At 39.5% G+C, this 17,041-nt stretch overlaps 1 protein-coding gene across 1 annotated transcript; it reads right to left on the bottom strand.

Annotated features, from left to right (window-relative positions):
* Nucleotides 1-50: 50 nt before the first annotated feature.
* On the bottom strand, nucleotides 51-16,279 carry LOC117560373 (monocyte to macrophage differentiation factor 2-like). Its single transcript, XM_034237239.1, has 7 exons — nucleotides 15,846-16,279; nucleotides 11,181-11,262; nucleotides 8,949-9,109; nucleotides 7,168-7,242; nucleotides 6,134-6,235; nucleotides 5,878-5,947; nucleotides 51-2,879 (listed from the first exon to the last, which is right to left on the bottom strand). The coding sequence occupies exons 1-7, from the start codon at nucleotides 15,872-15,874 to the stop codon at nucleotides 2,679-2,681; spliced, it is 720 nt and encodes a 239-aa protein (XP_034093130.1). The 5' UTR covers nucleotides 15,875-16,279; the 3' UTR covers nucleotides 51-2,678.
* Between the last annotated feature and the right edge of the window lie 762 nt (nucleotides 16,280-17,041).

Genomic DNA, 17,041 nt, shown 5'->3' with positions numbered 1-17,041 from the left:
TTGTGGTGTGGTGGAGCATTTTTGACATCCATAAAACACACAAATCCCTCAGAGTAATATAGAATCTCTTCTTTATTATAGTGAAAATACAATTGAACAAAATAGATCATCTGAATTAAAAAACAAAGCTCTCTTCCTGAGTAAGTGTTCTGTTTTTCGGCAAAAACTGAACAAATTAAGCTACTAGACATTAGGGAAAACGTTTGATCTAGATGGTGTTTGAAGCAGAATAAATCATTAAAACTGTGGTAATTCTGTCATTTTCCGAGTATTTGAGTAAATTCTTCATAAAATAACTGATAGAAAAGTGTTCAAGGATACATTGCTAAAAAAACAACAACTGGCAATCATTGTCCTGTTAACAAGATAATCAACATCTTTGGGGGAATTTAACAAGCAGGGTTCTTACGGTCATTAAAAACCTGGAAAAGTCATGGAAATTCAAAATGCTAATTCCAGGCCCTGGAAAAGTTATGGAACACAATATTTTTCCCAACATTTTGGAAATGTAATTAAAGTTGCATCAACTATAATTTATATGTTATCTAATCGCCAAAATAGTAATACTATGATGATAAATACTGTATCGTATAGTAATGAAACGTAAAATGGCATTTAAATGCCAATGTGTTTTGCTGGTGAGAGATTTGAGTTGCTTTAGCCTGTAGAAGCTAGTAAGCCTACTATTTGAGTTGTTTTAGAGAGGCACAACATGTTTCATATGCAGACCTTATATTCCTGTTCCATGTGCTACCGCTGAGAAAGAGTCATTTTTGTGGTCATGGAAAATTAGGTAAAGGTCATGGAGAAGTCATTGAAAATCATTGGTGAAAAAGTGTATGAACCCTGAGCCCTGAAGGTTAGTGTTACTTACATTAGCTTTAGATTTATCATCTTTTAAAAACCACAATACAGTAAAGTAGGGGAATAGATTTCTATGCAGAACTACACGGACCAGTTCTACTAAAGCCTGTTAGTCGACCTTTATCTGGAATAATAGCGGGTCAACAACAGTCATGTCAGTGTGACCTAGCTAATATATGACGTCCTTTAGTTTGACAGTTCGGCAGTCAAAGTCCACCTAACCTTTTAACAAATATCAGAATCAATGTTTACACTAAACTACTCCATCACCTGAAATGGACAGTATTTGGCTTGAAATCAAACTGATGTTATGCTAAGCTAAAGTTATGCTAATCGGACAACAATGTGTGTCGTCCTAGTCCCAAATCTATATTTCAATGTTTTGCCGCTGTGCAAAATGGGCAAAAATAATGTAAAGTAAGTGTTTAGCACCTTTATGAAGGAATGTAAGTGGTACATTTTGGCACTTCACTGTTGGAATGTTTAAAAGAGTGGAGTTTACTAGCCTAGCATAGTTTAGCATGTGCCATCAGGTCTGTCATAGAGGTAATAGTTTGACATGTTATATGCTAATTTGCTTATTAGGTGCAGAGAATTAGATAGGAACGTTTATTCCACACTCAAATCTACAGTAAAAGGCACATTTACGACTTTATTTAAAAAACAAAAAATCTATAAATGTACCACTTTAATTTCATAGAATAGCTGAGTTTTCTTTCTACTAAATTTAGTTCAAACTTGGCAATCCGTTTTTTATTACAATACCAAAACACTTGTTTTAAATTTTAAAAAAATTGTGAGTTTGCTCATTGGCTAGCTGTTTCCCCTTGTTTCCAGTCTCTATGCTGTAAGCTAGGCTAACTAGCCGCTAGAAGTAGCAACGTATTTAGCATGAGAGTGGTATCATCTTCTAACTCTCGGGAAGAAAGTGAATAAGCATATAAGTATATTTTCAAACTATTCCGTATGCTGAACTTTTGGTAATATAAACTTTCTGGCTCATTATAAATATCTCCCATGAGTTGATGAACGAAAAGGACCATTCATACCGAGCAGAATACAGCAGAATTCAATCATAAGTTTGGTCCATTCAGAAAACATTTTGACTGATCAGTCAGTTTAATAATTAGCGTGTTGAAATCAGGGCTGGGCAGTATATCAATGTGATATAAGACTATGTAATGTCTTAGATTTTGCATATCGTGTTATTGTTAGTGTTGTCTTACATTACATGTTACTTGTTAGACGCTTTTCTCCAAAGCGTCTAACATACTCAATACTGTGGACAGTATCCCCACAGGAGCAATTTGGGGTATAGTGTCTTGCCCAGGGACACAACGACATGCTGACTGCAGTGGGGTTTGAACCTGTGATCCCCTGATCCGATCACCAACGCACTAACGCACTGCGCCACACGCCTCCTCATTACAGAGAAGCGATGTCAATCTCTGAAGTTTCTGATTGTTCTGCCTTTAACCACTAAGGCATTACATCAACACTAGTAGAAGTGATTTATCAACAACTTGTATTTTGTGAAATCACCAATAGTTAACCCTACAATATCGTACGAATATCAATATCACGGTATTTGATCAGACATTTTGTGATATTTGATTTTCTCCATATCGCTCAGCCCGAGTTGAAATGTCTTTTAGTGTTTGGTCCCCCAACTGTGGAGAATTTCATCTGATCAGATCACCTCAGCACCATTTATTTCCTTCATGAGTCAAAACACAATGTTCCCATGGATAAAATGTCCTGTTTTTCCCAGTTAGTCACATGATGCAGATCAGCTGACCTCATAGAGCAGCCAGTCACCTGGAGGTCTTCAGCGGCGGCCCCGGTAAGTACAGGTACCTCCAGATGGCGTAGTAATGAACGCAGGCTCCAGCAGCGACAAAGAGATGCCAGATGGCGTGAGCGAAGGGGACGAGTCCGTCGCTCTTGAAGAAGATCACGCCCACCGTGTAAAAGACGCCTCCTACTGCGAGCTCACACACACCTGAACGCTCACCCTGGAACAGAAGACAAAAGTGAAGTCGTAGGCTATAAGTGAAGAGTTGGTAGAGCAAAGACCAAATGAAAAAGTATAAGATAATAGTAATAATATAACAAATCTAACAAAGTATAAAAAGGGGGTTCTAACAGTTGATGTTTGTATCCCAAATAAATACAATATATTCTAATATACTATATAGGGGTGTAACGGTTCACAGAAGTCACGGTTCGGTTCGTACCTCGGTTTGGGGGTCACGGTTCGGTACGGTTCGGTACAACAAGAAAAAGCAAAAAAAAAGTCCCAAATGCATAATTCCAGGTTTGTTGTTATTTATGTTTGAACAGTAGTGCAAGTTTCAATTTATTTTTTTAAAAAGAACTATTTTTTGAATAATTAACTGTATTAAACAGTTAAAAACAAACCATACACAGTACACTCAGATGGCCATATTATCTATAATGGCTGATGTCAAACAAAAAGGTTTCATCAAGCTGTAAAGCTAAAAAGAATGTCTTGAAAATATGACATCATAAATAATAAGAAAGTGTTTCAAGAGCGCAAAGTCGTTGAAAAACATATGCCAAAAGCTTCCGTTATTTATTTTGGTCTCACGGCTTTCATTTCTATTGGTTTATAAAAACAGCGGGGATCAGCTGTTGAACTGCTGCTGTCTTTTGCCGGGCTCCGGTGATTGGCAAATCTGGGTGATGCCTTCTGGTATGATTTAGCATGTTTGGCGTGTGTTACCATTAGCATACCGCACCGCTATTGAACAACGGCGACACACCGTCCTCGTCCGATCCACCACTCGCACACTCCATCGTTATTGTAGTCCACAGGGAACCCGAAATGTTCCCACACAGCTGATTTAAAAGAAGCAGGTGGGTTCTAGCTTCTGTGTGTTCTCTGAAATCGCCATACTAACTTTTCTTCTTCTTGTATTTTGTTCGTTTTGTTGTTGTGTTTCTTCTTGTTCTTCATTTGTTGTTTAAGGGCGGCTGGCAAACAGCTTTTAGGCCCCCTGGATTATAAATAGTGTAGTGGATACTGCCCTGAATGACACTTTTTTTCCCACTCGTAAAAAAAATGGGTATTCGTCGTGTGACTGCGTGTGCCGAACCGTGACGTCCGAACCGTGACGGTACGGGACGAATACGAATACCGTTACACCCCTAATACCAGGGCCGGACTGGGACAATAAGTCAGGCCGGGAATTATACATCCAACCAGGCCACTACCAGTTTTCTTTTGTGTAATTTTCCTGGATTTATTTGTCAATATGTACAGCGTTGCTGCCCGTAGTGATAGCCATAAACTTTAAAACTACCCCAGAATAAACATATGGACATGGGTTACTATTTTTTTTTAAAGTGCAAATCTATTTAGGAACCTATCCATGTGAACATATTTTAAGTGGAGGTGGACCTCAAATCCTCTAGGGGGTCGGGGGGCATGCTCCCCGCGGAAGATTTTTTTTTTTTTAAATGTTGGACTTAAATGCATCAATCTGGTGCACTCTGAGGGGGAAATAAAGAGACTACACCCATATGAAACAGAACTGTATACATTTAAATAATCATAAAATCATAAGAACATGGCCATAGCCAATAACATACCATATCCAATATGAAAAAACATTGAAACTTGTTTATTTATTTGTTTTTGGTTCATTTATAGTTAGCATGGCATAGTGTGTCTGTGCTCCTGAACCAGCCTCACCTGTCTCTCTCCTCTCCCCCCTGCTCCTCTTTGAGGCAGCAGCAAAGACTAGTTTTAGCTCTCAACAAGTTTTTAAAGTTTATCCTACCTTTTTTCACCTAGTTAACTTTTTGTTGTTGTATTATTCATGCGTATTTTACTAATCACTCCCCCCTCAAATGGAAATATGTGTTTACATAAATGGTAACCAAACCGTTTGAGACCCACAGTGAACTTAGACTAAGTTAACTATCTAAACACTACTAAAGTCCTTTACCTCACCTGAGCTGTAGTTATCAGTCTCTCAGTCTGACAGGAGAGGACTCTCCTCCACCTTGTTGACAGCTCATTCCGTTAGCGCCGCTAGCTAGCACTGGATGCTAACAATAACAATACACGTAACCAGTGCACGCGCTTTCTCTCTCGCTTGCTCGCGCCACACATACACACCCTCCCGAGCTTGAATGACACGAGACCAATCGAGGGCATTAGTGTATGATCTGTATGAAAGTGGCCATGTCGGCAGGCCACATCATGTAGACAGCCAGTCACCCTCTGTGAGGCAGAGTCAGACCCACATTTGCGCAGCGTTGCGTTCACAATAGGCTACATACAAAAAATTCCTCAGGCCAGCAGGCCACTTAACAGGCCAGGCCATCGGGAAACCTCCCGGTCCTCCCGATGGCCAGTCCGGGCCTGCCTAATACTATATATATATAGTAATTTAAGGACAAACAGTAATTTGTATTCCTTATAGACTGAGTTTTGATAGTTACTTTAAAAGTTATTTATGGCTTCAAATCTTTAAAAAAGATATAAACCTAAAACCTAGCTAGCCAGGCTTTTAATAAAAAAACGGTTAATTTATTTTCTATTTTGTTGTATTTCATTTGTAACATTGTATTGTATAGTGCTGTCATTTAATTTTGTATTTATTTTCTTGGTCTCAAATCGTTGAACAGTTTGTTTTTTCTTTTCTTTTCACGTCAATCTTCTCCCGTCTTAAATTACAGCTTGTCAGTAATCTTTGGAGCACTTTGAGCTGCACTTACTGGTATTATAAGTGCTTAATTTATGAATAAATTACAATGTTATACAACCTTATACCTGACACTAAGTCATTTAAGAAAAAATAGTTATGTTACAGGAACTAGAGTGGTAGGTTATGGGCAAAAACAAACAAAAGAACACATGTTCAGTGTCCGATTCCCAAACAATAGCAGGAAGCCTGAAGCACCGGAAGAGGGCTCACTGAATAAAGCTTGTTTATTCCCGTAAAAGCGGAAGAAAGTCCACGTTTAAACCTTTATGCTCACCATGGATAGGATGACCAACGCAGGAACCACCCCCATGGACACATATCCCAACAGCTCTATCAGCTTGTACCTGTATGTAAAAACAACAACAGAGGACATTAAAACAAATACCACACCTCCTCACATCTTCTATGTAATTGTTTCTGCTTCAAACAGCTGCCCGGTGTTTCCTGTAAACACTCGAGGACGGGAGTTTGGTTTCAGGTTAATTGCGTCAAACGGTGACGAGGAGGAGCAGAGAGACGGAGTGTATTACCTCTCGTGGAAAAGGAAGACACACATGGATCCGACGCAAGCCATGACCCAAATGAGCCAGCGCATGTGACACACCCAGGGCCCGAGCTCCCTCAGCATCAACCTGTGGAGACACAGCGCTACATTCAATATTTACGCTTCGTAAAGGGACTCTGTCATGCTTTGTGGGGTTCTCCCTTTCCTGTAGAGCAGGGGTGTCCACATACAGAAAAACATACGAAGGGCTGGGTCGCTCACTAGAGACGAGGTAGATTGCCTTATAAGTTAAGTTAGCAAAATCAATCAAATGTAGGTCAATTATGCTTAATACTTGAATTTGCTTTAAAAACAAAAACAACAGCCTACATCACAGCTCTCCGTAGGGTTTCATTTATTTTGGTAGCAGCTCATTCCTTAAAACAGAAGCCTCAGATTGCTTACTGTATAATAAGAGGAAATAATATGAAGAGTTTATTTCAAGCTTGTTATGTAAATAAGTTATTGGGCTTTTTTTCTATCAACTAACATTTGTTTTCAGCTTCAACTGACTGAATGTATTTGAAGTGGGCTTCGTAACACATGAATACTACTGTGTAATATATGTTTTCATCTATATTTAAGAAGTACAAGACAAGCACAAGTTTCTTTGTGGGCCATATTTCATTATACTTTTAGAATTTGCTGAGGGCCGATTCAAAATGGCTCGCGGGCCGCATTTGGCCCCCGGGCCGTAGTTTGGACACCCCTGCTATAGAGTGTTGTATAGGTGTTTGTGCAAGTAAAAGGTCTGTAAAGGCTATAATCCCAAAGTGTCCTGTCTAAAACGCCTCCATTGGACTCCTTTGTTTACTTCCCTAACACAGACTGGTTTCAGGTTTCAGACAGAGGGTGAAAAGAGGCAGTATGAGAAAGATAAAGACATTTTTGAACATTAAAGCATTTAAACATGTCACAGTAGAGGCACAACATACAAATATGGAACCTGATAATTAGCATAATATGGCCCCTTTAACACGTTATTTTATCCACAGGACTGCATATTCAGTATTGACTCACCATGGAGAGTATGAGGCAGCGATGAAGAAGTAGATGGCCATTCTGTCACACATGTGGAAACGCTGCTCCACAGTCCTACACACAGACAAAGAAAAGGAAAATAAGAGCTCTAATTTATTACCAATATGTCATTACAAAGAATTTAATTACTTTAAAGGTTTACAGAATACTGACGTTTATCTCAGTACATGGCAGATCTCACATTTTAGAAGGCAAATTCGGTTGTTGGGAAAACACACACACACATTCCTACAGCGTACACAAGTCCACCGTGATCCTAAAGGTTCTGATCCTCTTAGATGCAACCGATCCTATTAATGTATGGAATGTGCTATAATGGGCTTTAACACCACATAAAACGCTCTTTTGTGAGCCGAAAATATGCCACTCACACACACAAGAGAACAATACATATCGAAGCATATGACACACACGTGGTGAAAGGAAGAAATGAATCTGATTATAACATGAAAAAGAGAGAAAATAGTGTGCTGATGATGAGGACAACAATGCCCTCTGATCAGAGCCTGTGAATCCCTATCCTGTCCTTTCGGTACATTACACACACACACATACCATGTATACATCTCTTCAGGGGACATTACATTGACTTACATGCATTTCCTGGAGACTTATCCTAACCTTAACCATAACCAACACATGCCTAACCCTAACCCTTACCCTTACCCTAACCAAGTCTTCACCCTAAAATTAATGATTCTCCTTATGGGGACCTCCAATTTGTCCCCATAAGGGCGGCGAGTCCCCACACGTGACTGTGTAAACAGATGTAGGTCCCCACAAGTATAGTAATGCTAGGCCACACACACACACACTAGGGCTGCTCAATTAATCGTATTTTAATCGCAATTACGATTTTGGCTTGCAACGATTATGAAAACAACATCATCGAAATAAAATTATTGTTTATTTTATTTATTTGTATTGGTTTTTCAGTTGAATTATATTTAAAGTTCAGGGTAATCAACTGCTAAAAACATACTGTTCACATTTTTTCAATAAATGGATGTTTTCAAAGTAAATGGATAATCGTTTTTTATAAATGTGATATCAATTATTGCCCCAAATAATCGAGATTATGATTTTTGCCATAATCGAGCAGCCCTAACACACACACACACACACACACACCGTTCTTAGTTAAACATGTTAATAAAATCTAAAGTAAACACAGATGAAAAAATCTCATTTGCAGAGGTAAGATAGATTTAATTAATTATACTTGATAAAGTACATACAGTAGCACCAGTCCAAATCAATTGAGAGTCAACCTCATTAATCAACCTCGAACATAACATAGATTGGGATACAGCGAACAAGAAGGCATCACCTCAGCTGAGTAGCTGATGTTTTTATTAGACCCAGGAGAGAATAAACATAATTATAGGCAACATTTCAAGAACATGGCGTTCTGAGATATATATACATATTTAATGTGGGAATTCAAAGTGTTAAAACTTGGAAGAGTTTGTTTCTATGTGAGAGTGTGTTTGGCTATTAATAGTTAAGCGAATGCTATTTAAAGGGTGTTAGTTGAACGTGATGTGAAATATTTTCATTACCACGGAGCATCTGTTGTTTTCTCTCTGGTCTTCTGGCTCTGTCATAATTAACAGACTACTTGTCTGAGTGTGCAGCACATGAAAACACACACATGCACAGCTGCCAAATCCCTAACAGCATCTCCCTTCAACACACACACACACACACACACACACACACACACACACACACACACACACACACACACACACACACACCGGAGGTGGCTGATTTTCCAGGCAGCGGTGTGGAAGAGCGTTGAGGTGAGAAACAGGCCGGTGAGACCGCTGCCGTAGAGCCAGGCAGCCACGCGATGCCATTGGTCCAGAGACAGGAAGTAGAGCATAGACCCGCCCACCAGACTGGGGATGATCCACAACTAGAAAAGATAGAAAATATAAAGTTTCTCATGATACACACAATGATTTTTACATATTGTATGAAACTTTTTTTTAATGTTATGATTTCTCAAAGTTGTATTAGAAAAAAATATATGAAATGTTGATATTAAAACCAACAGGAATGTGACAAGGTATTAGTGTGTCCAGTTTTAGTTTCTTCTTGGGAGATTATACTGCATTTGTCCGAGAATGTCTCCCTGATATTCTTAACATGACTCTCTCTCTGAATAACTTTATCTTTTAAAACAGCCAAACTACTTTTAATATTATCCGCAAATAGTTATTCATTCGAAATGTCAAAAGGCAAACTAAACCGTACGATAGCAGACGTTCCTCTGTTTGGTTGCTTATTCAGTTGTCGAGTTGGAGATGATGTCAAAGCATTGCTAGCGTTATTAGCTGAGAATCGCGCCTACACTGAGGCAGAACTTTCTGCAGTGGAAACATAATAATGAAAAAAGGCCTGAAACAAAAACGTAGTCTATTAGAGTTTTGCCATTGTACCATGCACGGAAATATGGGCATAACTTTGAAGCTACAACAACTAGCAATCGGTTGGTTAAGCTTAGCAGAACTGGAAACATCTAGCCTGGCTCTGACCAACAATCAAATTCCACCTACCAACACCTCTAAAGCCTGCCAATTGACATGTTATCTTGTATGTTTAATGGTTAAAAGATGGTCAATTTGTATCGATACATGTAAGTAAGCAAAGTGATTTTGTTAATGTTGGAAAGCTTTTTCCTCATTTCCTGTCTCTACGCTAAGCTAACCAGCTGTTACATGATATCAAACTTCTAATCTTGTCCACAAAGCAACAAATATCAAACTATTCTGATTCTGTATCTCAGAAACGTTGAGGATGATTCTTGTTGTTAATGGGAAACACTGCGCTGAATTGAACTGTGACTCGCTAAAGGAATGAATGGATGAAGCATCAGACAACCCTGGGCCATTTAAGGCTTAAGAGTCATTACAGCCATGTTTCCTCTCTGCTTTCTTTCATGTCTCTCCGTCTGTTTCATTCACTCCGTCTGTCTTGTTCTGTCCGAGGCGGAAGCGTACAGGGATTACAGCAGATTAGAGAAAACTACAGGCTGAATCACAGATTATAGCCTCTATGGCACGGCCTCAAATCCTCTGTATTCCTGCATTATTCCTCGCAATCCCCTCCATCTTTCAAAAGGCTTCTCTGAACTCAAACACTCACGAAAGAGAGAGAGCAACGGGACAGGGAGATACCAGAATTGGATCTGAATCCATTCCATTACATCACATGTCACTTGTTAGACGCTTTCATCCAAAGTGATTTACATACTCAATACTGTGGGCAATCCCCACAGGAGCAATTTGGGGTGAACGACATGCTGACTGCAGTGGGGTTTGAACCTGTGACCCCCTGACCCCAACACATACACACAACCCACTGCACCACACGCCGCCTCTACAATTTATTCTACGGGAAATTGGGTTTCGTGACATTTGATCTTATTTCAAATAAGACAAAATATTTTTTAATTAATTTAAAGTCAAAGTAAAAAATAAAATAGCATTAATAAATGTGTATATAAAAATAAGAAATTAAGGAATAATGTGCAAAAAAAGGATAAATAAAATAAAATAGGGTAAAACTATTTGTGGATAATCATCAGAAGTAAAAATGTGCAAAAAATATCAAATAAAATATTTATATGAACATAAAAAGCAACATTAGACATTTGCAATAAGAATGTTTAAACAAAATACCAATATGTATATCAAATATAAGAATTTAAAGTAAGACATGTGTTGTAAAAAACATAAAATTACAATATGTATATTAAGTAAAAATCTGTACCATAGTAAAACATTGATAATATGGAAAGATTAAATAAATTGTGCAAAATGTAACTTAAATATGTGCAGTGGCTTATTAGTATTACAAAGATATTAATGCTGAATGGCAAAGCAAAAGAGTGTTTCAGCTGCTGAAGAGTTGAGCGTAAAAACTGAAGAAGATCGTTTACTATAAGGTTTGTTTCTACTTGTTTGTATTTGTTTTCATCTCACCCCATGTGTGGCACAGTTTGCAGCGTGCTCGTACTCAGTGGGCTGGTATCTCTTACTGGCCGGGACCCTGCAGTTCATGAACCTGAGAGAGAGGTGAGGAGGGGGAGGCAGAGTGAGAGAGAGGGAAAGGGGGGAGAGAAATTGAAATCTTCAACTATTAACAATATATTTCAGAAATCTTTATGTGCTGTTAAAGCCCATTATAGCATTCCATACATTAATAGGATCGGTTGCATCTAAGAGGATCAGAACCTTTAGGATCAAGGTGGACTTGTGTACGCTGTAGGTGTGTGTGGTGTGTGTGTGTGTGTGTGTGTGTGTGTGTGTGTGTGTGTGTGTGTGTATGTGTGTGGTCTAGCATTACTATACTTGTGGGGACCTAAATCTGTTTACATAGTCACGTGTGGGGCCTCGCCTCCCTTATGGGGACAAATTGGAGTTCCCCATAAGGGGAATCATTAATTTTAGGGTGAAGACTTGGTTAGGTTTAGGGTAAGGGTAAGGTTAAGGGTAAGGGTTAGTGTAGTGTATGGTAATGGTATGTGTGTGTGTGTGTGTGTGTGTGTGTGTGTGTGTGTGTGTGTGTGTGTGTGTGTGTGTGTGTGTGTGTGTGTGTGTGTGATGGTCATTCTTGGAGGATTTGCAGGTCTCTAATCCACATCACGATGTCTGAATTTTATTACGCTTTTATGGTCGCAATGTAGTGATGTCACTGCCTGTGCTAGTACACCAGGAAACCGCTAACCATTAACTTTATTTGCATTTTATTTGTATACTACTAACAAAGTTACTTCCTGCGAGCACGCATGTGTGTGTGTGTGTGTGTGTGTGTGTGTGTGTGTGTGTGTGTGTGTGTGTGTGTGTGTGTGTGTGTGTGTGTGTGTGTGTGTGTGTCTGTGGGCTCTTTAATCATCAGTAAATCTCTCAATCCCGGCTTACAGGGAAAAAAACACATCTGGAGATGTTACGAAACCACATTTTATGCGACAAGATGCACAGACACACACACACACACACACACGCTCACACACACTCATTTGAATGTAGGCTCTCTTGCAGGGCCACAGGTGTGTCTGCGTCGGTCAGCTGTGTTATTTGATTACACATTTTGGCAGACGCCTCATCAACACACACACTGACATCACGCATCATTTACCAGAACACACACACACACATATATATATATGTCCCATAGCTGTTTGTTGTGGTCTATTAATTCTTCACATTGAGGAGAAAGTGAATCAGAGAGTTACACAGAATAATAGATTCAAGATTTAAAGGTTTTATCGTAGCTAGAAGCTAGTGTAGTTTTAGCAATGAAATCCCAGACTCCTCCTTCAGTCCAACAAAAATATATATAAGACATAAAACAATTTAAAAAATGCAAGATGAAACAGAATGAAAACAAAATAGTGAATGTTTCAAGTGACTAATGTGCAAGTAAAGGCAGAAGAAGTCAACTGTATACATGTTGAATAGAATAAGATAAGCTAAAAACTGAATTTAAAATTCATGTTACATTTCTGCCTAGATATTTATAAAACCACTATGTTGTATATTTAGTTGATTGTGTATCCCAAATGTTTCCAGAAGTGTGGGAACCCAGAGAAATGTTTTTATTGTCATCAATGCATTTCATTGTTGATACATGTTGATACCGTCACACCCACTTTACCGTGTGTGTGTGTGTGTGTGTGTGTGTGTGTGTGTGTGTGTGTGTGTGTGTGTGTGTGTGTGTGTGTGTGTGTGTGTGTTTTTGCACTCACCACCATAACCCTCATAACAAGAATATCTGTGTTTTTCTGTTGTAGGTCACATTGGTGGTACCAGGCATCAGGGTTAGGCTTTGAATGCACAAACACACACACACTCTGCTCTCACACACACACACACACACACACACACACACACACACACACACACACACACACACACACACACACTTTACTGCTTTGAATAGATTTTTTTAGACGTCATATCACTTTATTTCCTAAATACACTCTTTATCATCTTAATTAAACTCCTGCTCTGATGCATTATCCCTACTGCAATATAAAATTCTTAAATAAAACGTATGTGACATGCTCTATCATTTTCAGTAATAGAATAAATAACATTGAGTAACATTAGATGTGTGTGTGGCGTCTGTATCTTTGGTTTCCCTGCTGTCTTACAGGCCGTGCCAAGTGCATAACAAGTCTTTTTCTGAGCACTGTTGTGGTATTGTGAGGACATCAACGGACATGAATGCACCACTCTGATGTCCTCTAATAGCTTATGACAGAACTGTGTGTGTGTGTGTGTGTGTGTGTGTGTGTGTGTGTGTGTGTGTGTGTGTGTGTGTGTGTGTGTGTGTGTGTGTGTGTGTGTGTGTGTGTGTGTGTGTGTGTGTGTGTGTGTGTGTGTGTGTGTGTGTGTGTGTGTGTGTGTGTGTGTGTGATGTACCGAAAGGACAGGATAGGGATTCACAGGCTCTGATCAGAGACGGCATTGTTGTCCTCATCATCAGCACACTATTTTCTCTCTTTTTCATGTTATAATCAGATTCATTTCTTCCTTTCACCACGTGTGTGTCATATGCTTCGATATGTATTGTTCTCTTGTGTGTGTGAGTGGCATATTTTCGGCTCACAAAAGAGTGTTTTATGTGGTGTTAAAGCCCATTATAGCACATTCCATACATTAATAGGATCGGTTGCATCTAAGAGGATCAGAACCTTTAGGATCACGGTGGACTTGTGTACGCTGTAGGAATGTGTGTGTGTGTGTGTGTGTGTGTGTGTGTGTGTGTGTGTGTGTGTGTGTGTGTGTGTGTGTGTGTGTGTGTGTGTGTGTGTGTGTGTGTGTGTGTGTGTGTGTGTGTGTGTGTGTGTGTGTACACTAACTCCAGGGCTATTCCTTTTACAGTAAAGATCAAGTTCTTCCCCTCTGGGACTCAAACTCTGGTTCTCACGATTATCGCCATCTCCCACACAGACACACATGTGAATACAGACACACACACACACACACACACACACACACACACACACACACACACACACACACACACATAGAGGGTAATGACTGATGAAAGCACCCAAGCAGAATTCAACGTGGTATTCTGTGTACTGCTGTGTGTGTGTGTGTGTGTGTGTGTGTGTGTGTGTGTGTGTGTGTGTGTGTGTGTGTGTGTGTGTGTGTGTGTGTGTGTGTGTGTGTGTGTGTGTGTGTGTGTGTGTGTGTGTGTGTGTGTGTGTGTGTGTGTGTGTGTGTGTGTGTGTGTGTGTGTGTGTGTGTGTGTGTGTGTGTGTGATGTAATACTGCACATGATACTGACAATGAACTACCTCTGAACTAAAGCCAGCAGAGGAACCTGGACAGCATAAAGATGGATTAGAAGACAGATGGAGAGTCTTTAGTGCAAATATGCAGTGATTCTGGTTAAAAAATGATCTTTTATCCCATTTGGCGTGTGTGTGTACTTTTTTAAATTGTAATAAAAGATAGAGCTGCAATAACTAGGTACAATGTTGATCGACAGTTATAATTCAACCATTTTTATTCTCGATTTGTTTAAAAACTGGCAGAGTATCTCGTGTCATGGTTGGTTTGATAACAGCGTCCAGAATTATCTTCAGACATTGGACAATAAACAAGTCTACAGATATGAAGGGAAGGGTCAATGCAATGAAAATTATGAGGATACGTCTTGGGAACGTTTCTGGACATACATCAAAGCAGATAGAAGCATTACACACTTATACTTGTCCATTGCTTAGGTGCTTGATTTCTATTTTATTATCCTCAATGTATGTATGTATTGTCTTCCCTTTTCCATACCATGTCGTATAGGGTCTATGCCAGGACTCTGGGGGAGAGTGGTTGGTTGATGCAGTGTTGATTCGATTCTATACAAATTTGATATACAAAAATGTAATTATTTCTCTCACATATTAAGATTCCCTGATTTGCTCTGTTTAATATATAAACTTAATGTCTTTGGGTTTTAGACGGTCAAAGTTGACAGTAAACAAGACATTTTAAGTCATCTCCTTTAGAGCTGCACAATTTATTGTGTAGTCGTCATTGCGATGTTTGCCAGCGTGAAATACCACATAATACAAGACTGTGATATTAAACTTTGAGATGGTTTTAGTTAGCTGACAGAGTACTCCTTAAACAAACAGCAGAAAGGCAGATCTTAGTGCACTTTGATAGCTTAGTGTATATTTGTATCGTTTATTTATCACAAATGTTACATTATTGCCCCATATTGTGCAGGTCTTGGATGGACATATTACATTATTAAAGTAATACACTTTCATTGATTGATCCAAACAAATGTGGACAGATTAATCCATAAAAAAATCGTTTGTTCAAGCCCTAATACAAGTAATGGTCTCCATGCTTGTTACTTTTTTCTCTTTCCCACACACACACACACACACACACACACACACACACACACACACACACACACACACACACACACACACACACACACACACACACACACACACACACACACACACACACACACACACACTAATCTATAACATCCCTGTGATTGACCCTGTGCCAGCGCGTCAGTGCGCATGGATGCACAGGATGAGCCACACAGGGACAATATAATGCAGCCAAACTAAACCTCAAACTTTGTTAAGATAATACAAAATAACTTACCGTCCGAGTTTCGTCTTCTTAAAGTCCATTTGTGCGCAGACTGCTCTATTTACAAACAGCACAGCGGATCCCCCATTCCGGATGTCCCACCGCTGCGAGGAGACGGAACATAAACACTGAGGTCCGGCATCGAAACTACCGACAATAACTTCACCTAAGTGTCGAGACTTCTCCGGGGGTCGAGAGGCGAGACATGCCGGCGAGAGCACGGAGATTGTAGCAGCGTGTGTGTGTGTGTGTGTGTGTGTGTGTGTGTGTGTGTGTGTGTGTGTGTGTGTGTGTGTGTGTGTGTGTGTGTGTGTGTGTGTGTGTGTGTGTGTGTGTGTGTGTGTGTGTGTGTGTGTGTGTGTGTGTGTGTGGGAGAGAGAGTGTGTGAGTGTGTGTGTGTGTGTGTGTATGTGTGTGTGACGGGAAACTGTGCAGAGTTTTGTTCCGAGACTCAGATGTGTTTGCAGGATGTTCCGCGGGACTGAGTTTGTAACCCCTCCTCCCCTCTCCTCCCCTTTCCCCTATCCAGGCACACACACACACACACACACACACACACACACACACACACACACACACACACACACACACACGCATGCACACACACGCATGCACACACACACACGCAACATACACACGCACACACTATATCCTGCCTCACTTTCCTTTTCCACTACTGGTTAATTGTTGTTGAACGGCCGGAAAAACATCCACGTGATAACAAAACCTGACAATTTTATTATGATAAATGTTTAAAAAGTTATTATTTTTTAGCCTATTTTCTACCTGTAAAAAAGGGGAGAAAACACTTTAAACACACATTGAGGGATGCAACAGAGTCAGTCAGCTATCGTCTGGAAAAGGTTTTGAAAATCCTAGGTTCCCCAAACGCACCTCCTAACCCCCTGCACAAACGATCTTTTTTTTAAATAATGTTTCATCAGTTAACTGTGTTCAATTATATGTTCTGCCAAATTAAGCCAGGGCAGCTCGATAGTAACACATTTGATTCAGGTAAGGAATAAACATTTATTTATTTATTTATGTATTGGGCTAAAATAATTCAAATGTAGATATTTTGACTATAAAAACATGTGAATCATCATCAAATCCCCTCAGTGTTATTTCTCTTGAATAATGTAAATTTTCTTCTAACAAACTTTATTTTCTGGAAAGATTTGAAAAGTTCTGGCAATTGCACTTGAATT

Source organism: Gymnodraco acuticeps, unplaced genomic scaffold (genome assembly GCF_902827175.1).
Source record: "Gymnodraco acuticeps unplaced genomic scaffold, fGymAcu1.1, whole genome shotgun sequence".
NCBI classification, from domain to species: Eukaryota; Metazoa; Chordata; class Actinopteri; order Perciformes; family Bathydraconidae; genus Gymnodraco; species Gymnodraco acuticeps.
Note: the sequence above shows the minus strand (reverse complement) of the source record. Positions and strands in the feature narration are given on the sequence as shown.